This window comes from Thermobia domestica, chromosome 10 (assembly GCF_964235325.1).
Source record: "Thermobia domestica chromosome 10, izTheDome1.hap1.1, whole genome shotgun sequence".
NCBI classification, from domain to species: domain Eukaryota; kingdom Metazoa; phylum Arthropoda; class Insecta; order Zygentoma; family Lepismatidae; genus Thermobia; species Thermobia domestica.
The window spans coordinates 122,501,919-122,526,057 of record NC_137463.1 but is presented as its reverse complement, the minus strand read 5'-3'; the positions used below and the strand labels follow the sequence as shown (position 1 = coordinate 122,526,057).

Genomic DNA, 24,139 nt, shown 5'->3' with positions numbered 1-24,139 from the left:
CTTGGTGCTGAAAAACGACTACTCTTGATTCATACAACGAATTAACAAGTAACAAATAATCAAACCATACATTAGGCATTGATAAAATAAATATTGCTGTTCACAAAAAGGGTAAACTTACAATAGGAATATTTTGTCCATCCTATCTCTTTTGAATCCAGTGATTGGGACCATTAGTACGAGCAGCCTAGCGTACAGTCAATGCGAATCTGCCGTAATCTCCCTTGCAAAAGACCTCCTCAATATCTCTTTTGAAGACTTATATTTGCCCTTCCTTCCACTTTTACATTGTTTATTTGTAGGACAGTACGTTTGTCTTTCTGTTTTTAGTTTTCCTTTTTTTCTTCTTCTTCTTAACCTAAAACTATTTTGGATTTTGAAATTGTCCTGTTATTCTTAAATAAACATTTCATATACATCAGGATCACAACTGGTAAACATGTCCTATATTTTAAAAGTTGTCTAGATGCAAAATTAATTTTTTCCTTTTTTTTTAATAAACTGCACAATATCATTACAGTTATGCACAATCAAGACTACTGTACAAAAAAAAAAAAAATCACGTGGTGGACTGGGGTTGGTCATAAGGCTATTAAAATTCGAATAATTAATTATTTGAATAATTGATTGTTCAAATAACGAATAAGTGTTCGAATGTTGAAAACGAATTTTCGGATATTCGAATGTTCGAATAACAAACAAAATTATTTTTAGTTATCCACAACTTTTGACGTTTCTATCGCTTTCCTTCCCTATCCAGTGAATAGTTGATCGTATCTGGTTGAAAGTATATTCGTTTCTATTTTCCGAGCATTTTTATTAAAGATATTGATCACTTTTGTATCCTAATCGTGACTAACCAAACTGAATTAAATTTAGCAAGTAGACTATCAACGTCAATTTGTAATCCTAATCGGTCAAATTATTGGAGAGAAATAAAAGTTGAGAAACACACGAGCGATATAATGACAGACTACGATTGTTAATGTTACCCTTGGGGACCATCAAACAAGAAAATGATAATAGCGAAATTAATTTTACTCAACCTACAGACCTACCTAAATTCTAAGTTACTTTTATCGCGTTCTATCAAAAGACATATTGATTAACATTATTTCAATTAGAAAAACATAAATTGTTTAGTACAAACAATCATACAATAAACTAACAGAATGCTTGCAACGATATTGATTAACACTAACTTTATGGTAGACACATGATACTGCACAACTACTTAATGATAACCACATTTTACCAAAAGGGAATACTTCAGAAAGAAATGTAATCTTTAAAAAATGATCTTAGATCAAAGACAACTTACCAGTTATTCCTATAATAACTGCCACAATTTTCAAGATGCCTTCAACAGGAAGAGTAGGGCAGCAACTGGAAGGAAACGAACTGGTACTCCTGTATCCATTGCCTTTTGGGTGGAATCGAAGAGCCAAAAAATATCTGTGAATATGAAAGTTTATTAGACAACTACACTACTATACAGAATCCAATCTTTACATAATAATAAATTCTTTATGATGTGACTTCGTTGTAAATGCTTTTGTAATCATTGCATGCACATAATTTTGATTCTTCACCTTTGCCTAAGTTTCTATTATTAATATATCTTCTTTATCTTATGCATATTATCTTCCTATTTTAGAAAATACTGTAAGATACATTGAATTCGATCCAGAGCAATAAAGTTATTCTAAATATTAGTTTGAGGAAAGAAATACATTTTCGTTCTTGTCTGTTTGAGATTGAATGTTTGTATGAACTTTGAGGGTATGTGAGACTTGTGCCTAAGAATTAGCGTGTACACATTCCGAAGCCCGTGTACACATTCATTTTTGTTAATAATCAGTGGTTTGCTCTTAATAATTCCTCCAATAATTAATTATTCATCCTTTAAATCATTATATTATTCGGATTTTAAGGGTACATTTTGAAAACTACGACTTAAAAATCAAGTAATAGATCTCACATTAAGTAGTGGCTTTACGTGCAATATAAGGTGGTGAAAACGGATCTTAAATGCATTGTAACATAATGAAGGTTTTCTTTCTCTTTTATAGTTATGACTTGTTGGCGCTTTAGAGTTCATACGAGAGGATTTGTAAATCCAAGTCCGACTCGTCAATTCGAAGTCATGTTTTTTCGAGCTCGAAATGTTTATTATTATTATTATTATTATTATTATTATTATTATTATTATTATTATTATTATTATTATTATTATTATTATTATTATTATTATTATTATTATTATTATTATTTTGTAAAAATCAACTCAGATTTGATAGGTTAAAAGATTACGATACATGTCTACAGGAAAGATTATGTTTGCAGTGAATTGAGTTTTAAGTGAAATGTGTTACTTTGTGTGAGTTTCCAGTGTGTATCTTATTATTCTGTTGAAAGATAAACGAAACAGCATTACATTTTTTATTTTTTTAGAAAAAGGTGCCAGTACTCACCAAGAATTTGTTATTACTATTTATGCAATTTTAGTCTATCTTCCGATATATCCTCGTCGTTTTCTAGATCACTCCTTTCTTTCGAATTGAGTTTATGTGGTTTCAGTTATATATGTACGAGGTGCACACCAAAAATACATGCCATTCGTTCTAATTTTCAAGAACAAGGAAATACAGGGAACTAACCTGTGTCTACTTCTCAACAAATTCTCCCTCTTTATTGATACAGTTGCAAAAGTTACGTCCAGTTTGTGTATCATTTGGCATGGTCATCTTTGGAGGTATATTTCATACTGGAAAATAGCAGGTCCCAGGAATGATTTACTGGCAAAATGGCGTCAACGAAGAGAATCCTTGAAGTTTGGGAATAACTAGAAGTCACTCGGGGGTAAGTCTAATGAGTAGGGTGAGTGCGGAAGAACTTCAATACCGAGGTCAGCCAAAAGTAGTCACAACATTAGTATAGTGTGGTAGTTCATTGTCCATGTGAAGGATGAAATTGTCATTTTCCATTTGCGGTTGTTTCTCAGACATTTTTGGTCAAAAATCTGTATACAAAAGTACGGAAATACTCGCCCGTAATTGTATGACCTTTCAGAATAAGGTGGGACAATATCACTCTCTGGAAATCCCAGAAGAGAGTGTATACCACCTTTCATCGGATGCCACCTGACGAAATTTTTTGGGGCTGGTGAATCTGTGTGTTTCCACAGCATCAACTGCCTTTTTTCTGGGATGAATAATGGAATTGGTAATTCATCAATTGTCCCAACACTTTCCAAAAAATTTCGTCCCTCCCTTCAGGAGTCTGTCAATTTGCAACATTTGATCCCATCTTCCTGTCTTGTTCATCGTCATTAAACTTTCGTGGAGCCCAGTGAGAAACATTTCCGTTAGGCTTAGTTCGCTTGAAATTATTTATTCTTCTGTTCCTATTGATAGGCCCAGTGCATCACAAATTTCCAGAATGATGATACACCTATCTTCCATGATAAAAGTTCCAACACGGACAATGTCATCGTGAGGTGATGCTGTTTTTGGACGTCCAGACCTCTGCTCATCTTTCACACTCGTTCATTCTGCTTTGAACTTACGCATCCACTTCCTAACAACGTTTTCTGCAAGAGAACTATCATCACTCATCCCCTTCAACTGGCGATGAATATCCGTTGCACAACGTTCAGCTGCGATGAGGAGTTTCACAGTTACTCCAAACGAAAATTCCATGTCACCGGTCAGTTTCAGACACTTGTCTTAGTCGTTCAGGCACTGTGACTCAACTACTGCCCCTGGAAACAAAACCTACACTGCTTACATGTTAGAGACGAAGGATGGAGGTCTACGACGCCGCAGTCGCTTTCTTGAAATGACAAAAAATGTGAACTTTAGAACAAAACGGCACGTACTTTTGGTGTGCACCTCATATGTATGTACTTATCCCAGATGATGAGATAGATCTCTAGGCTTCACTATTTTGATGCTGACAATGATTGATGTCAGCAGCAAATAATACAGCACATTTGTCAACAGGTTGACCAGGAACCGCAAAATTAGCTCCCATATAGAGGATGACTGACGGACACGATTCAAGGTTTCCTTCTTCGTATCTTCTAGAGTACGTTTGTTTTATCTTGGCACATTTCTCGCTAGTGTCTGGTGCTTGGGGTACCGGGTTCGATCCCAGCCCCCGCCAAGTGAACTTTGTGGTGGACAAACACCGCGTGCGTGGGTTTCCTCGGGGTTCTCCCGTTTCATCCCACTTTCTTCATTCCACAATTTCATTCATTAGTCATCATCACCGTCTCCTTTAGCCTAACCGGCATTACCGTGGGACGTAAAACTCAAAGATTTCATTTCATTTCATTTCCCGCTAGTGCACTATGTTGAACGTTTTAATTAAATAGACGCCTTATTGGTTCTGTCGTCAGTTGTCAGCCAGCCCATCATATGAGGTCATTTATGTTTGGTGGGTATTTGAAGTGATCAGTTGCCACACGCGAATAAGCGTGTTACAGTAATTTGTAAGTAGTGTCGCTGTCAACCGTGACGTGGCAACAATGTGTTACAGACAGGTCCATCCTTTAGGCGGGAAGCGTGCAAAGAAAAAAACAAACGTACTCTAAATTGCTGCTGTTTCTTGTTTTGGACTGCAGATGTTCTTTTTCTTGCTATACGCAAATTATTGTTGGTTGATTTGATGCGAGTTTAGTCTTTTTCAGCATCGAGGCTCTATGAGATGTGTTAAGTGGGATCCGAACTAAGTAATTCGTTCAAATTTCAAAGTTTTTTCTACCAGGATTCGAACCCGGGAGCCCGTGCGCAATATGCGCAAATTTTGAATACTATATGGAAAACTGTCAAAATTTTGTGAAGTAAATATACTATATAAAAATAATATATCTTATAAATTTGTTATGTTTCTGTTGGTTTAGTTCTTCGTAAAATTTTTGTTCAGATATTCCTGTGAGGACGGATGTGACAGAGATCACCTTCATTAGAGATGAGTACTTTTCGTTTAGCTCGGAAGATTTTTCTTCGGAGGCAGTCTTGATTCCCCGTTTGAGTTATGTGGTTTGCTTCGGTTTTATTACTAATACCAAGATAAACCAACAATTGTTCAAACTTCCAAACATGTTTTAATAAAATCATTGAGTTGATTGATGACAATTACGGAAAAATATATCAACAATTATGAGAAAAGAATATCTAACGTTAGGGAAAAAAGATAATTGTTGCAACAATATTCCTTTATAATCGTAGCAACATTTCATTCATTTATTTCTATTTTCTTAAATGCTTACATGTAACACTTTGTTTAAAATTTCCTTATTTCTTCATCAACATTCCTCTACACAGACATTAGCATCTTCTATTTCATCTTCTCTGTCCTTTTTTAAAAAATAAATTCTTTGGTAAAGTATCGCAGGAAAACTTTTGGAATTGAAAGAATACCATGGGGTTTGCTAAGTGAAATACGAAGGAATTTGTTAGAACTCACTACCTTTCATCTCATCATCATCCACTAGCAAATTACTTGATAAAGTACCGCAGCAAAGCCTTTGCCATTAAAGGAATTCCAAAGGTTTGCTCCGTGGAATATCAAGGAATTTACTAGAATCTGGTTCTCCGGCGTAAGATCATATGGTGCATATGATCTTACGTCCCTCTCCAGTCAAAAGTAGGCCCTCACAGACGGTAGAGACCTTGACGAGGTTGTGGGGCTTTCAACCAACATCTGCCTGCACCATCCTTCTGAATTTTTTTCTTACAAGAAACAATAATTTTTTTGTTTTCTTTTCAGGTGCAAACGGTGTCTAGAGAAGTTTCAACCACACCATTAGTTATGGACATTACCAGAATTAAAGGTAACAAACTTGATTGAGAAGTGGAACTATATCCTTGTTTGGAAGTTATAAGATGAAATCAGTTAAGTTACTAAACTCAGTAACTTTCCTGAGGAGTTTCCTAAACAAGGAAAATATACTAACATCTATTTTAAAAGTTGAAAGAAGCAGAAAATCAAAATAGAAACACAGACCAGAAGAAGACACTGACTTCTTCAAAATATTCAAAAGCTCCTTCAACACATTTGTCTAGAATTCACAATACTCTTAACTACACAGAATGAAACCTTTACAAAATCTCATTTCTAGAATGGAGAAAAAATTTAAGTTCGGGTGTTTTCTTTAAATATAAAAAGTGGTCCAAAAGTATGGCGATACAATTTTTTTTTTTTTTTTTTTTTTTTTTTTTTTTTTTTTTTTTTAGATAAGAAAGAAACGCGATTAAGCAAATCTAACAGGATGTGAGACGTTCATTAAAGATTTCCAATTACCTAGTTAGTTATAGTTATTGTAGAATACTGAAATTTTACAGTTGAATTGATACATATATCTATAGGTTATGAGGAATATTTGATCTTTTAACTTCCAATATTATTACAGTCATCAAATTGAACGAAAGTGTGAAGATGGATCCAATTGAATCCCGAGCGGTAATCAAGTTTCTGTACGTCAAGGGAACACTTGAGGAGATTAAATAGACCAAGTTAGTCGGATTTCCGTAGGTGGCTCCCACTACAGAGTAACTTCAGTCCACCATTGATGAAGACACTACTGGACAAGAGAAAGACACCATTGAGCAAAAGGAAGATGTCAAGAACTGTGGAACGTGTCGGGAAAATAATCCATGCGCATTAACAAATCCATAAGTGTCTGTCCAATGGATTCTCTGGCTACACTTTTTCAAACTCATGAGCGATTCACTTCCCCCAGGAACATTTTACTCTGTACCACGAAAACCAGGAGGATTTTTTGTCAGATTAATAACGCGGGATAAAACGTGGGTCTATCATTATGGCCAATTGACTAAGACTTAGTTAAAGCAATGGAAGCATTCTTACTCACCAACTCCAAAGAAATAATGTGTTCAACAATCAGCGGGCAAGGTCATCTTAAAAGTTGTTTGGGACCAGCATGAAATAGTGATGTATTTCCTGGCAAAGGGTACCACAATTTCAGGGATACTTTGCATCACTACTGGAGAAATTATGGGATTCCATTAAATGAAGAAGTGTGACCAAAGGTGTACGTATCCTTCAAGACAACACTCCAGTTTGCAACTCGTATATCGCCCAGACAGAAGCATAACCCTGCAGGAATGAAATCCTTGTCCGTCTTTCCTGACCTTGCACCTTTCCATCTTCCTAACCATGAAGTCATTTCTTAAGGAAAAGCATTTCAAATGTCATGAAACGTTGATTTCTGAGATCAACTCATGGCTCCTGGAAAAATCTGCGGACTTCTACAAACAAGGTTTCCACAAGTTCGTAAAGCAATTGGAAAAGTGTCGACATTGGAGAGAAGAACTAAAGTTTGTACCAAATTTCGTTTATCTCAGTCAACGGTAAGTGGATCAGGAGAAATCTTTAATGAACATAGGGTGGCGCAAGGAAACGACAAAATTTCAATGGACGTAAGCTGCATGAATAAACACTGAAAAATGCATTTAAAGGCGGAAATACGAGACAGAGTATGCCATTTACAATGATATTAACTATCGCACTTACATGTGACTTGATTTCTCGACGACGACATCGAAATTATATGTTCCATCTCAACGTGCAGAAACATCTAGACTGATCGGTATATCATGTTTCGAAAAAAGCAAGCGATTTCTTCTTCAGTCCTCTGTTTCAGTTCAGCTCACGTGTGTCTCATACTTTGTCTTTGAAATATCCTTACAGGAAAACACTGTGCCCAGTGAGCTCAGAGAATCTCGGAAGCTATCGAATATCACCGTTCTTGTCAAATGCTTTTGAAGTGAATATGCCTTGTACATCACTACAATGTCCTCTTATTACTAAATGCCAATACCTTCCCTATGATATCTCATCGATTCCGAGCAAAAGCTGACGCTACAGTCTTGCTAATCCTAGATTCAAAACTTTCTATTCCCTGCGCCACCCTGTATTTGTAATAGGTTCATAGACATTAAAAAACAGAGCTAATGTCTTGAAGTTCATCATCTGGAATTTAAGCGAATTTTAAATCTCACCAGAGATTATGAACCTCATTTCGATAGGAAATCCTGTCATGAGTTTAATAGTACCGTATACTTGCTTTTCCTCTAATGCAGACCGCGCGCGTTTGGTGCATAGGGTCCTGGGTTCGTTTCTGTGTGGGAGAGAATTGAAATTTGAAAGCATTATGATGATTTTTGTTCCATTCAACTAAACAAATTGATCGTAGTGAGATTATAATTGCCCTTTTTGGTTGTCAGCGACGTAATTCAAGTGATACACATATGGCACTGACAAGGAGTGGAGAAAAGTCAATAGCATAAGAGTATACCAGGAGGGTATTTCAAGCTCTACCAACTCGAAAGAGCCGCATCAGTATAGTGAGGACACTGCTTGCAAAATCGAAGCAAATAGGAAGTGTAGCTGAAGAAACTCAGAACAGTTTAGGCGTGGACGAAGATAGCAAGATTGGCTCCTTCAACAAGACTCTCTCCCGTAGCATGCATCGTTTAGCCCAAAAGGCGTTAACCGAATGTTCATTATGTAGGTACATAAGGTCTTGCATAAATTACACCCATAAATAAAACTGAAGTTCCGATGGCAGATGTCAAGTAAGAATACATTCTTTATCCCCAGCACAATCTACTGATGAGATAAAAGACATACGAGAAAGTCAAAATATAACTGAAGAAATTCTTGGAAATATCTGGGCCACGATGGCTTAGTGGTAGAGCGCCTTTCTGATGAAAGGAGTCCGTGGTTCGATCCCAGGTCACGTAGATTTGCGATGGATAGCATCGTGTCCGCAGGTTTTCTAGGGTTCTCCCGTCCCTTCACATTTTCATTTCATCAATTCTTTTTACAATCATTCCCTTTCATTAATCACTCGTCTACTTTAGACTAAAGAGCATAACCGTAAGACATAAACCTTGAAATTTCATTACATTAACTGTTCTATTGAAGTTGTGGCTCTTAAGTATTCGAAATGGGACAATTCCGACAAAATGGAGAGAGAGATTTGGCAACCACAACGTCACAGGAAAACAATTCATCCAGGAGGGCGCAAGGAAGTGTCTGATATTAATCAGCCAAAGCAAGTTTTAAAATGTTCCACTGGTTGATGAACTCCGTTGCTTCCCACTTTCTTCACCGTAATTTATCTAATTTTTATTCAAATAACTTTCCATTTTCTCTCATCACGTCGGGTCGCTGCTGAAAATCCTACCCACATCCAAAATAATACATACATATATTCGTAACTTCAGCTGCACATTACTAAGCTGTATGAAGTGCTATACAGTCTATAGTTTTGTGTAAATATTAACTCAAGTTTCTGATCAAATCACAATTCAAGCACAAAAAAAAAAGTTTACAATTATCAGTCCTGTAAATTAGTTTAGTTTGACTTAAAACACATAGAAAAATATAAAAAGCCAATTCATTAACTTATAACTATTTAATTATTATAGACAAATTTAATTATGTAGATTAATAGGGGCTATAAATATAATTACTTGTTCTCGGAAGTTGAAGACCTAAAAATTGCCAAAAAAAGGACCCATAAAAAGACCTAAAAATATATTTAAAAAAGGACCTAAAAACTGGAAAAAAGGACTTAAAAATAACACCCAATTTAATTAAAATTACATATTTAATGAATATAATGCTCAAGAAATACAAGCTTCTGGTAGGTAGACGGTCTGTCCTTCCACAAACTGAAGTACAAACTAAAATAAGAAAATTTCCCATCCTCAATCCCCTTGCTTGAGGACATTACTATGCCTCCTTATCTAACTTGTGATTGTTGCAGATCCTTATCTAACTTGTGATCTGCTCTTATCAGTCCAGTCGTTGAAGAATGTCTTATCTTTTGAATTTTCTTTACTAAAGAAAAGATGTTGAATTGAGTTGGTTTTGAGTTTAACGTCCCGTTCAGCAGCAAAGCTATATGAGACATGGACCTACTGATTAACGTGGAATCCGAACTACATGAGCTCCCGCCTAGAATCGAATCCGGGTCTCCCGCGTCAAAGGCGCGTATGCTAACTGCTTAGCCACTGAGGAGCTCCTAAAGAAAAGATGTTTAAGAGGTGGTGGTGAATCGAGTTAATAGCCAGTAAATTTATTGTCGAAAGATGAAGTGCAACAAAAGACGTTAAGACATATGAAAAGTTAAAAAAGACCAATAACAAAAAAAAAAAAAAAAAAGCCGAGAAAGGCAAAAAATGACAAATATAATCCACTATTTTCTGACCTACAATGACCCAAAATGAACACACATTATGTTAAGCCTCGTCTTTAGAACGCAAAAAAAGAATTTTTCCTCAACTTCCTGGCTCTGTTTTAAGAAAAAAATGATCTGAAGTCCCATTTCAATAGACGTCTTACATTATAGTACCGTTAACTTGAATTAATTTCATTTCTTGACATTGAAACTGCTCCATTTCAGTTCGTTGAAATAATTATTTCAATCCCATTTAACAAAAATAACAGAGCAGGAGGCCTTTGTGCAGAAAGGTATAAACATTTTTCAATATTCTAGCAGCTGAATATGAGGAGCATCACTACCCAGCAAATTAAAATATTAATTACGTATGATGAGATTGATTTAACTTTCGTGTAGGACGAACATCTAAAGGTTCTTTCAGCGAAGGAAAAAAATCACGATACCTGTGTTGATTTTATCAGAAAGGAGTCAACCTGGTAACATTCAATGACTTACAAGGGTGCGAGAGGAATTTTCGTACCATCACTTGTGTTTTTTCTAACGAGGAAACCGATTCAAATGTGACACGAAATTGTGGACGAGTTTATGCGCAATCGAAGTATTTTTTTGTGGAATTCCATTAGAGGGAAAAACTCTCAATGTCAACCGTGTCGGAGATGAGTAAGAGGAAAGTTGGTGCTCTGAATTTTTGCAGATTTTCGGCTATGTTGCGTGAATATGTTTGAAAACAGCATTTAAATATTAAGAAAGATGCACCAGAGTGAATGAAAGTAGTGTTGAATGTTGAGGTGAGTGGCGTGTGTGTCACATTTTTGATCGTACAGGCGAAAATTTTCAAATGTCAGCAGGAAATTTGACGTTAAATTTAATTATTTGTTCAAAACGACCTGTATTTTGAAAAAAAGCACATATCGATATTAACTAATAGTAAACAAAGAACAAAATGTGTTTTCCTTCGTGCTAATATTATTCACTAAACAAATACTTCGTCCATTTTATGTCACATTTTGGTTCGTACACTTGAGAATATAGTATCAAAAGGTATAAAACTAAACCCCAACAACTGAAAATTTAATATTTTGTCGCATATCCTCTTACTTTGATGACCATTTGACATCTTACATGCATAGAGTTAACAAGGTCTTTGCATGTTTGAGCACTGATTGACTCCCATTCTTGCATCACTACCCTCTTAAGCTCGTCTTTCGAAGAAACTCGTGTTTACCCACATTACGCTTTAAAGTAGCCCATAAGTGTTCGATGGGGTTTAAGTCGGGGGACTGAGGAGGTGTTTTCAGCAACTTTGGTACATTCTATACTAACCACATTCTATTAATTTCAGTCTTATGTTTGCTGTCATTATCTTGCTGAAATATATAGTTGCATTTTTTGTGCACTTTGCTTTACATTTCGCTTCAAAACATTAAGGTACACGTGTTTGTCCATAATACCATCTATGAACTCTAATGTCCCTACTCCCTTGAATGACATGCACCCCCATATCATGACAGAACCACCTCCATACTTTACTGTGGGTGTTGTATTCTCAACCCTATCAGCTGTGTTCACTTTTCTCCACACCCTGCTTGCCCCATCTGACCCACATACGTTCACTTTTGTTTCATCGGACCAAATCACGCTGTCCCAGAACTCTTGGTCCTTGTCAAGATGCTCTTTAGCAACTTCCTTCTCGCAGCACGGTTCTTTCTGCTAACGAACGGTTTCTTACGACACATTTTACCATGAAATCCATACTTGTGCAATACTCTTCGTACAGTTTCATTACACATACATTTGTTACACACACTTTCAACCATTGGGCGGAGCTTTGGGACACTTAATTTCGGATTACCTGCAATCTTATTCACCACAAAGCGTTCCTCGCGTTCACTTAGTTTCCTTTCTTTCTTCCTTCTCGGCACATTCTTTGTAGACAAATTATGTTTAAACTTATTAATTATGTACTGAACTGTGGAATGTGATTTCTTTACCAACGTACCAATCTTTCTCATCGAATACCCCTTTAATGCCAAATTTATGATTAGTCCTTCAACTCACAACTAACCTCTCTTCTCTTACCCATTATGATCACAATAGATAGACGATATGGGTGGGAATACGACCTTGATCACACTATCACAGCACAAGTGAGCTGCTAACATCCCTATCTACTGCCTTCTTCTTCGCAAGGACGCGATTTGTATAATCATTGTTGGGGTGGAGGTGTAGTGTACGAACAAAAAAGTGGCGTAAATAACGGGAGGTTCTGGAAGAATAATTATTTTATTTCTTTCTTACATACATAAAAGCTTTGCAATCCTGCCATTAGCTTGCTTTTATATACATTTTACGAACAGCATAATATTTTAATCATTTTACAAAAATGGATAGACAGGTTAATGTTCTAAACACAAAAATGTCATCCGTACGAACAAAATTGTGACTAACTGTATTAAGAAAGATGCACCAGAGTGAATGAAAGTAGTGTTGAATGTTGAGGTGAGTGGCGTAGCTTTTACCTGGGGCCGGAAAATGAAGGGCCTGTGAGGAATAACAAACGCCATTGATACGAAGAAAGATGATATTACTTGCTAATATGTCTTTAGTTCGTAGAAAATGTGAAAAAGTGATATGAAAATGTATTAATTATATTGCCAAAGGAACAGAGACGTTATTATGTGAACAAAAATACAATGCCATATTCTGTGCAAAGCGCTACAGAAAAACAAAACAAACAATATGAAACAAACACATATTGTTGCAAACGTCCACATTATATATATATATATATATATATATATATATATATATATATATATATATATATATATATATATATATATATATATATATATATATCATCCTATTTGACCTGATGATGCTTTTATTCGATTCAGCGTACCAAGAAACCTACCTTACGCAACAATTGAACTCCGCTATTTTCAGCTTCTTCCTTCGAAATATTCTTCCTCTAGAATTTTTATAGACTGTTCGGTTCTGCAACCCTCATGTCTAAGGGGACGTATTGTTAAAGTTTCGTGGATAAAGGAATTCTTCATTTTTAAAAGTCCATTTTACTTGTACTATCTCTACATATTCAAAAATTCACAAAATATCGGAGCACCAGCCTTCCAGTTATTCTTCTAAATCTGCGGAACAGTTGAGATCGAGGGCTTTTTCCTCTAAGAGTTTAATTGTATACAAAAAACACTTCGTTTGCGCATAAACTCATCCACAATTTTGTGTAACACTTGAATCGGTTTCCTCGTAAGTACATGAAGCAGGATCTAACTGATGTTGCTGTTCCAGGTTCAATGGTAGCTTCATCCATCAGGCTGAATTCAATGGACATATTTTCTACAGGATTTAAACATTTTATAAGCTTTGCAAAACATACTGCAGAAGATCCTGTCGGATAGGCATTATTTCTATGTTCGAAATTTAGAAAAGGTGGAAATCTGCATGTCAGTATTATGTATTTCTCTACTTGCTGCTCCCACAAGCTAGAACTTTTAGATGCAGTCATTATGCATTCTTTCAAAGATTATTATTGCAAAGAAGTGCATCTACATTTGGCTACTCATTGTAATCTTTTCCAATGTTTATTACGTTTCAAGTTTCCACACCGCTTAGAGAAATATATTACCAGGCTGAACTGTTGAAATAACAGTTAAGGGATTCAAAATAACTGGAATATATTCACTATACCATTTTGTGTTGATGAAAGTAAGTTCCTGAATTCTGACATTTCCACTACCTTATTAGCTACAGAGCTAGGCGAAGAAAACGCCACAATGCTGTCAATTAGAACTGTAAATCACCTACTACAGTTAGAAGATATGTGTTCGAAAGCCAGGTGAAGTCAGAATGGTATCAAGCACTCGGTGCGAGCCGTCCTGGATTCGATCCCATTTGGGGGCACTCAGTCGAGAAAGTGTAAAAAGCTTTTTCAGGCCAACCATCCTGAACGAGGATTTCCTGGGTTTTCCTCATTCACATCAGGCAAATGCCAAGATGGTACCTAGCTTATGTCCCAGACCGCTTCCTTCCTTTCCTTTCTCCGAATAGCGTGTTCACTGAGGGACGTCATCCCACATACGTCACGGGCTAAATGGCCATAGATACCAAAAGCCCAGAAATCTAAATCCTAAATAGCATCAACACAAAATGTAAAAACGATTTAGAAGCGTCCACTACATAAACACAAAGAGAAACTTTCTCAAGACCATTAAAAAAGTTAATTTAAAAGCCTCAAATAAAGAACTTACAACCTGTCAAAAGAAAGAAAGAAAAAAGAATTCCGAAGAGTCAATGAGTACGTCCAACGACAACATCACGACAGCTGATCAGGATGATGATGGATGTATTTTCTGTGATAAATTAAGTTACTAAGTGTAAGAAAAGAAAGACTTGTTGCTATATGCATTTTGTCAAAGAAGATCTCATTACAAATGTACCAATTATCTTTAAAATTTCATTTGCTTTTGCTCTTGAATGTGAAAACCAATATTTGTAAGTTTTAGATGTATCTTCCTTAATATTTGTATGTTCATAGTTGTTTTTGTTAATATTTTAAGCACTATTTACTCTAAGAATGTTATATGAAGATATTGCTTGTTTATATTTCATCCAATGTGATACTTGCATATGATCAATCATGTTTTAAGATATTGACATTGTATTTCGTTCTAGTATTACATATTAAGATCATGTATTACCTGACCAGGATATTAGTGCGGTTTTCCGTGGAGGGCGCTAGTGTTGTGTTTACATCAGTTTCTAGGTAAGCGCGGTGGGACAGAGGAACGGAGAGCGTCACTCTGCAGTGTATCCAACGATTTTCAAAAGTTGCAGTTTACATATTATAAGTAGCCTAACCTGTTTCGCTTAATAAAGAACTCCATAAATTATATAGTTGTTATTGAATGCAGTAATGGTTATTCTTGCAGTAATGCAGATGTATTGTGGATAATGACATACGCATGGAAATTAATAATTTAAGAACAAGATAGCAAACAAGTGAATTTCTACAGTGTATTAAGCAGAACGTTTTATTTGATTTCATTATAAAACAGTAGAAACCTGTAAAACTCAGTAATAAGATGTTAATGACTAAAAGATTAATTATGGGTTGGTAGCTTAGATACTTGCGCAATATCTTGTAACTGTAAGTTTAAATCAAGTTAAGGCTCGCGATGCTTGTATTTGTTTTAATGTAGGTCTATCGATTGACAATTAAATTATTTTCTTGAGTTGTAGCCAAGAAAGAATTCCGATACGTTACCACTCGAGAACTGTGGAAGTTCTTTTCGTTGGTCTATTGGCTAGTGTATGTGTCTTTGTTGTACGTGGTTCTGTGCAAGCCCAACAATTAATTTTACAATCTTTCACTTTCATTAAGCATCTGTCTCCTCTAGCATAAAGAGCATAATCATGGGACGTTAAACTAAAGAAATTTCATTTCATTTTTTCGATGAATGTGAACCCTTTGGGGGAAAAGGAAGTGAAGAAGAAATTTTCCTTAATTTTTTAAAGGGCTACGGGTGGTCGATGTAACCCTTGTGTAGGCGCTGGTTTCTTAATAATTTTTCGACGTTGCTTTGAGACTGTTCAATATATTGCAATTCATAAAACACAAGATTATATGAATTCAAAAAATACAAACAAAGTTGCTAGATTAACATTATTATATGTAGATTAATGCGATATTAACACAATACACGTAGCTAGTTGCTTTCTTGGTGTCACGTTTTTACACACACACACTCTCACTCCTGCTGGGGAGAAAAAGTATTAGTTTTTATGTTGCTCCCTCTTCATTTACTTACTGGCGTTAGTTTTTATTGAGAGGAACGCTCAGTTCTGAACATACCGCCCGCCTTGAAGGAATTCCTTCAACAAATCTATGAATGATTAATTTGGTTCATGAACTTAATATACACAACAATAGATAACACAAGTTATGAATGAATGATATAAACATAAACAGAATAATGCACACACAACACAACACACTATGAATCACACAATGTACACACTATGAATAACACCAACACATTAACTCTGCTTAGGAAGCGGGCACAATTGACGAATAGATCTTGTTGTTGTACCTCTGGTAGTTTTCACTGTCGCCACTCGTACTATTCCGTCCTTCCCAGGAAACAATTGCACAATACGTCCAGTTTTCCATTTTAGAGGTGGAATGTTATCTTCTTTGATGAGCACCAAATCACCTTCCAGAAGATTGGGGAATTTTCTTCTCCACTTGGATCGTTCTAGAAGACTTGATAGATACTCCTTTGACCATCTGGACCAAAATTGCTGATGAAGTTGTTGTATGTATTGCCATCTCGAAAGTCTATTGACAGGAATATTTTTCAAGTTAGGTTCTGACATGGTAGTGAGTGCGTCGCCTATTAGGAAATGACCAGGTGTTAAAGGATGTAGGTCGTTTGGATCATTAGATAATGGTGTTAGGAGTCTAGAGTTTAAGCAAGCCTCAATCAGTGTCAAAATAGTGTTCATCTCTTCGTAGGTGAGTGAAGCATTTCCCACGACTCTCTTTAAATGATATTTGAAAGATTTAATTGATGATTCCCATAAGCCTCCGAAATTTGGTGATCTTGCTGGAATAAAAACCCACGTGATGTTATCAGCCGCTAGAAAATTATGTAGTTTTTCTTTATGGTGTTCTGATTCAAATAAAGTCTTCAATTCTTGTAGTTCCCTTTTTGCACCAACGAAGTTACTTGCATTGTCAGAATACAGTTTAGCGCATTTTCCTCGACGAGCCATGAATCGCTTTAATGCTCCAATAAACGCCTCTGTAGTTAGATCACTAACAAGTTCAATGTGAACCGCCTTAGTCGCAAAACACACGAAAAGTGCTATATATGCCTTATGGAGTTTGGCTCCCCTTCGGTTACTCGATTTAAGGTAAATGGGCCCACAGTAGTCAACGCCGCTGTGAAGAAATGGTCTTGTTGGTTGAACTCTGTCAGCTGGTAGATCTCCCATCATCTGTTTACCATCTTTAGGATTGTTTCTGAAACATGTGATACACTGATGCACAACTTGACGAACCAAGTTTCGTCCACGTATTGGCCAATACGATTGTCGCAAGGATGATAACAATAATTGAGGCCCGGCATGCAATAGCTTCTTATGTTCTTCTTGAGCGATTAACTTTGTCAAGTTGCAGTTAGCTGGAAGTACAATAGGATGTTTCTGTCCTTCAGTAAGATCTGCTGCATTTAATCTTCCTCCGACTCTGATGATTTGCCTCTCATCCAAGTATGGATTCAAATTTCTCAGTTGACTTTGGTTGTCGACTTCCTTTCCTGATCTCAACGCATTCAATTCCTTGTGAAATGCTTGTTGTTGTGATAGTTTAATAAGACATTCGAGTGCTTCATGTAATTCACTTACTGTAAGATGTCCATGCTGTTTGTCACAATTAGATCTTCTCATGTTGTGCGCAAATCGTAGACAATAAGCAGTTACACGTTGCAATCTTCTTAATGATGAATATCTGTCTAAGAGTTGACACGGTGTTGTAGAAACCATTACTGCTGTATTCTTTCGTCGCTCGGGAACATCGCTTAGGTCACAAACATCTTCCCTCGTCTGTGAGTCTAATTTCTCAGATAGCCAGGAAGGCCCATGCCACCATAATTCATTATCAAGAATCTCTGATGGTGTTAATCCTCTCGATATATGATCTGCTGGATTCTCCTCTGTTCTGATGTGTCTCCATTCATAGTTACAAGTCAGCTGTTGAATTTCCGCTACACGATTTGCAACATACGTCTTCCATTGAGAACAAGGTCCTCTTATCCATGCTAATACAATGGTGGAATCTGACCATAAAACAACCTTATCGATCTTGCAATGTAATGCTTGTATTACTTTCTGAATTAGCTGTGCAAGTAACAAAGCTGCACAAAGTTCTAATCGAGGAATAGTTGTCTTCTTCAAAGGTGCTACTCGAGATTTTGAACATAGTAAGTTTGCTGTGAATTTCCCATTTTTTGTACTAGATGTTACATATATACAAGCTCCATATCCATTCTGAGATCCGTCGCAAAATCCATGAATTTCTACCTGCGATTGTGTTTCTTGAATAACCTTTCGCTGAACATGTAGTGATTCCAACTCTTGAAGTTGCTGCTCAAATGTTTCCCACTCTGAATGCAATGGGGCTGGAACCTTTTCATCCCAATTCAATTTTAATTCCCACAAACGTTGCAGAAATATTTTTGCCTTAAGAATAACTGGTCCTATTAATCCTAAGGGATCAAATATGCTCGCTACTGTAGCAAGAATAGTCCTCTTCGTGATTTGTTGAGGGTTTTTTCTTGGTTTGACAGAGAAAGAAAATGTGTCTTTAATGGGATTCCACAACAATCCTAAACTTCTTGTGATGCAATCATCATTTGGTTGAATGGTGAAATTTGATTCTTGAAGTTCACTGGGTATTTTTGAAAGCAGTGAAGTGTCGTTGCTACACCATTTTCTCAAACAAAAACCACCTCTTTGCAGAAGAGTTGTGAGTTGACCTTGTAATTCATGTAGTTCCTTCTTCGTGTTTGTCCCTGTTTGAAGATCATCAATATAGAAATCCCTCATTACAACTTCTGCTGCCTTAGGGAAATTCTTCTTCTCTTCTATGGCTAGTTGCTGAAGACATCTAGTGGCTAGAAAAGGAGCTGCTGCAGTACCATATGTTACAGTTTTGAGTCGATATATTTGTATTGCTTCTTGAGGGTTTTCTCTCCACAGTATTTTCTGGTAGTTTGCATCTGAATCATGTACCCTAATGTTGCGATACATCTTCTCTATATCGGCTGTCATGACGTATTGATGTTGCCTGAATCTTGCTGTTATGTTAAATAATTCTTCTTGGATTGTAGGCCCGACTCTCATCGTGTCATTTAATGAAAGTCCAGAAGTTGTTTTGCACGATGCATCAAATACAACCCTGAGTTTGGTAGTAGTACTGTTCTCCTTCATTACGCAATGATGGGGAAGATAGTAGTCTGGCATCATTGTATCGCTCTCTGCTCTAGTTATTTCTTCCATATGGCCCAAATCTTCGTACTCTTTCATGAACGCTATATATGACCTTTTTTTCTCAGGATCCTTCATAAGCCTTTTTTCCATTGAATAAAGTCTTCTCGTTGCAATCTCCTTGGATTTACCAAGATTCCTCACATTTTCTTTAAAGGGAAGTCTGACGACGAATCTCCCAGTCTCGTCTCTCCGGTATGTTTCTTTGAAGTGTCTTTCACATTCTGCCTGCTCTTGACTTAATGGATGTTTTGTTGAACATTCTTCTATCGTCCAGAATTTTTGTAATTGCTCGTGTATTTTTTCTGTTGTGGAGAGGTGACACACATTTGTCGAAATGTGTGGTTGATTGTCTATTTTTCCAGCTACAATCCAGCCAAACAATGTTTTGTGCAAGGTTGGATACCCTGCCTTGAGTTTTATTTGCCCTTCACAAAGTAGATCAAAGAATACTTCCGCCCCCAATAACATGTCAATACGCTGTGGTATGTTGAAGCTAGGATCTGCTAATTCAATGTTGGAAGGTATTTCCCACGATGACGTGTCTACACGAACCATAGGCAAGTCTTGTGATATTTGCGGCAATATGATGAAGTCTAATGTGGCTGAATAATGGTTATGTCTTGACTTAATTGTAGCCTGAACGCTATGGCATGACCTTGTATTAGCATTACCTATACCATTTATGTGTACAACGCTATTACTCTTTGTTAGTCCCAATAATTGAACCATTCTATTTGTTAGGAAGTTGGACTGAGAAGCACAATCGAGAAGTGTTCGACACATTTGAAAATTACCCTGTTTATCTTTAACATATACTACAGCTGTGGATAGCATAATGCTTGGTGGTCTCCTAAGATTCTGCGGTACACTGTTTGTAGAACGAATATTCTTTTCACATTCCTGCCCGAGTGATGTGGTTGCAGCGAGCGTGTTTTGACCTTGACCTATTTCCCTTTCATCTTGTGGTTCATTCGCTCTAGTGGGCGATGGACAACGCGAGTAGTGCAGTAATGTGTTATGCTTTTTATTCCATATTTTACAATTACCTGATAAGCACTGATTTGCCTTATGCGCTCGTTTGAGACAATTTATACACAAAGAAAGACGTTTAACTTCTTTAATTCTATCTCCTATAGATTTTCTCAACAATGACTGGCATTGAAATAATTTGTGTGAGCCTTTACAGCTGGGACATGCATTGTTGTCGGAATACGTTACGTGTGCTGTCGTTGAGTAAGAACTCTTTTTGCCTGCCTTATTTGTTTGTTGATATTTGTTACTTGGAACTGAGGGTGTCTCTTTAGGTCTACGCTTGTTATCAACTGCGTCTAAAACTTGGCAACGCTGCTGTAAAAATTGTGTCAGCTGTGACATGCTCGGTAATTCATTCGTTGATTGTGTTTTCTCCCACTCCTTATGTGTTGTATTGTCTAGTTTGGTCGCAACCAAATAAATAAGTAATGCATCCCAGCTTTCTGTCGGTTGACCTAATGATTTTAAAGCCCTTAAATGTTTTACCGTGCTGTCTAAAAGAGATTTAAGCGAAACAGCCGACTCACGTTCCACCATTGGCATTTCAAATAAAGCTTTGACGTGTTTGTTAACAATATACTTTTTGTTTTCAAAACGTTCTTTGAGTAAAGTCCATGCTACGTCATAGTTTTCAGAAGAAATTTCCAAGGCTTGTATTACTTCAAGAGCCTCCCCACGTAGAGAAGAACGTAAATAATGAAACCTTTGCACTGGCTGCAATGTGCTATTGTTATGTATTAATGCCTGAAACGTGTCATAGAACGACAACCACTCATCGTAGCTTCCAGAAAAGGTCGGAAGGTTTATCACCGGCAACCTAACTGATGGATTAGAATTGCTTGCTTCATTGTTTTCATTTTTCTTTGCACTGGAGCTGTGTTGATTTATGAACACTTCCGTCTTAGCTGCTAAATCAAAATAAGTACTCTCGAATTGCTCTCTTTCTTGCGTTTCCTGATCAATTTCTGATGAACCCTGTAACATTTCTATTTCGGATTGTATTGCATCAAATTCATCATAGCATTGTTTTATTTTCTCGTAACGTAACACTAACTGCGTAATATTCTGATCTTCTGTAAAACTATCTACAAAAGGTTTAAAACGAGTGAGTTTGGCCTTAATTTGACCTCTCTTGAAAACTAATTCTTTCATTCTGTCCGTCATGCTTCACTCAGATTAAATACACTTTTAACACTTACGTTCTAAATGAGGCTTTGCTAGTACAGGCTTATTTTGTATAAGTGATACAAGGATAATATTATATTGAAATATGCACTCACTACCTACCTTGTTAACTGCACTGTAGAATCCTGATCCGGCGTGGAGGACCATTTGGTCGATGTAACCCTTGTGTAGGCGCTGGTTTCTTAATAATTTTTCGACGTTGCTTTGAGACTGTTCAATATATTGCAATTCATAAAACACAAGATTATATGAATTCAAAAAATACAAACAAAGTTGCTAGATTAACATTATTATATGTAGATTAATGCGATATTAACACAATACACGTAGCTAGTTGCTTTCTTGGTGTCACGTTTTTACACACACACACTCTCACTCCTGCTGGGGAGAAAAAGTATTAGTTTTTATGTTGCTCCCTCTTCATTTACTTACTGGCGTTAGTTTTTATTGAGAGGAACGCTCAGTTCTGAACAACGGGATTGGATAGCTTGTCTTTCGGGATTGCCTTGTAAAACCTGATTACAATGCATCTTTCTTTTAGGATTATTATCGTAATCCAGCCTTTTGGTAAATGTGAAATAAAAGTATCGATAAAACATCAACGTATGGGTAATGTAAGCATAAATATCATTGGTTCAATACACAATAAATTCACAACTTTTATTTATGAGTATAGAAATTCTCTTTGAACTCCCTCTGACTTTCTTTCAGACCCTAGGTCTCTTGTGACAAAGAATTAATTCTACTATCTGTTTTCATACACAATATAATTTTGAAACTTGGGAGCCTAGTGTTGTCTTTGTGTCTGTAATAGCCCGTGAGCATAAGTTGCATATAGTTCAAACATATCAGATGTACGGTCTTGTTTAACAAATCCTGTGTGCACATATGAAATTCGAAGACAAAGGCAATCAATCGTCTTTAAACAGCTGTATTTTTATTTCAAGTGTAAGTACTAAAATGTGCTACGTATATTTCCAAGAGGGGATCCTAAAAAAAAAAAAAAAAAAAAAAAAAACTTACGTACCTAACATTGGCACTCATCATCTTCTTCATGATTTGATGTAAGAAGCGGCCGCATGATTTCCGGCCAATTGTTTCATCGCCGGTATCTTTGAGCAATGCTATGGCAGTGGAAGACAAACTTCGTTCTTCTAACTTGATATTTTTGAAAAACTTACGCAAGTAGTTTTGTTACTTAAATACATATCTATTCACTTTAATCAATTTCAAAAGTACCATTAACTTTATAATAACATAATGAATGTAAGAGTTACCATGAAAATGTATTTTGTATTTCTTTTTTAATATGAAATTCATTTTTTTTTTTTTTTTTTTTTTGGAAATTTCACTGGAGCTATAAGAAATCAATTGTCAGGCTTTCCACTTTAAATTTTAATCGCTCTCATACCGACCCCAATGTAACATTGGGTTTATTTCTTTTAAATAAATTTTTCAAAATATGGTAGAAATACTGGATTTTTAAATTACCAAACCATGCTAAATAATGACAGGTTAGACATCGGAGAAACTTATCTTTATCTACCATCTTAATTATGGGCGGATCCAAATCACCTTCGGAGGCGGTTAGATTATCAGTTTCTCTGTCACCAGTCTTTTGCAGCACATCCGAAAATGATCTCAATGCAAATTTGTTACTGAAGGTACTATCAATCGATCGATCACATGGTCCAAATTGGTAACAATTTCGAAGACGCCTTATCTCTAAACTACACAATAAAACTAGCTTTAAACAATGAAAACACAGTTGCCAAAGTATAACTTTGATTCACAAAGATGAACTTCGAGGTTTTGTTAACAAATGAAGTAGGAATTCCTTACACTCTAATGCTACGAAGTTTTATGTGTTCCTTTGTACAACACTGAGGTTAGTTTATTCGCAAGTTATTGCCAAATTAATATGGAGAGTGTATGTACTTTTTTTCACAGTCCCTTAAAATGTTCTGAAAATAACTTACATAACTTTTGAAATTGTGTTTGCCTTAACTTGAACATATGCGTGAAGTATGTTTATTATGAACAGGGAAAAACAACTGTGATAGATTAATTACAAGTAATCCGGTTAGAAACACTGTTGTTTGTATTTTAGTTCCAAAACCGGCCGCCCGCACTCGTTCGCTGGTTAGGATATACTATCCCATGTTATGAGCTTAGTATTCCTAATATAGGAAATTGAGTTTCTTTCAATTTTCTCTTATAGCATAAAACCATTGATATCTAATCAACTTTCATAGTTATATTGTGGTTGGAAAAGGTCTCCAAATTAATTTAATATACAATACTTCTACCTAGAAGTAAAAGTATCTTAGAAATAATCGAAAGAAACAAATGACTTTCATATCACAATATGAAATTACGATAGACTTCCAAACTATATGAATTTAATACTTGAACTTGATTTAGTACATCTATAACTTCTGTTTGCAATAAAGGAACAACTCCAAAGATAGAACAAGTATCTCAGAGGGGCCGCGGTGGCTCAATGGTAGAGCGTTCACCTCTGGTGCTTGGGGACCCGGGTTCAATCCCAGCCCCCGCCAAGTGAACTTTGTGGTGGACAAACACCGTGTGCGTGGGTTTTCTCGGGGTTCTCCCACTTTCTTCATT

The 24,139-nt window shown here is 36.3% G+C and overlaps 1 protein-coding gene across 1 annotated transcript in view; it reads right to left on the bottom strand.

Annotated features, from left to right (window-relative positions):
• LOC145662695 (transmembrane protein 45B-like) overlaps nucleotides 1-24,139 on the bottom strand; it is a 172,833-nt gene that overhangs the window by 13,852 nt on the left and 134,842 nt on the right. Inside the window, exon 3 of the mRNA XM_081728537.1 lies at nucleotides 1,322-1,455. Coding sequence (XP_081584663.1) covers nucleotides 1,322-1,455 — 134 coding nt within the window. The remainder of the gene's footprint in view (nucleotides 1-1,321; nucleotides 1,456-24,139) is intronic.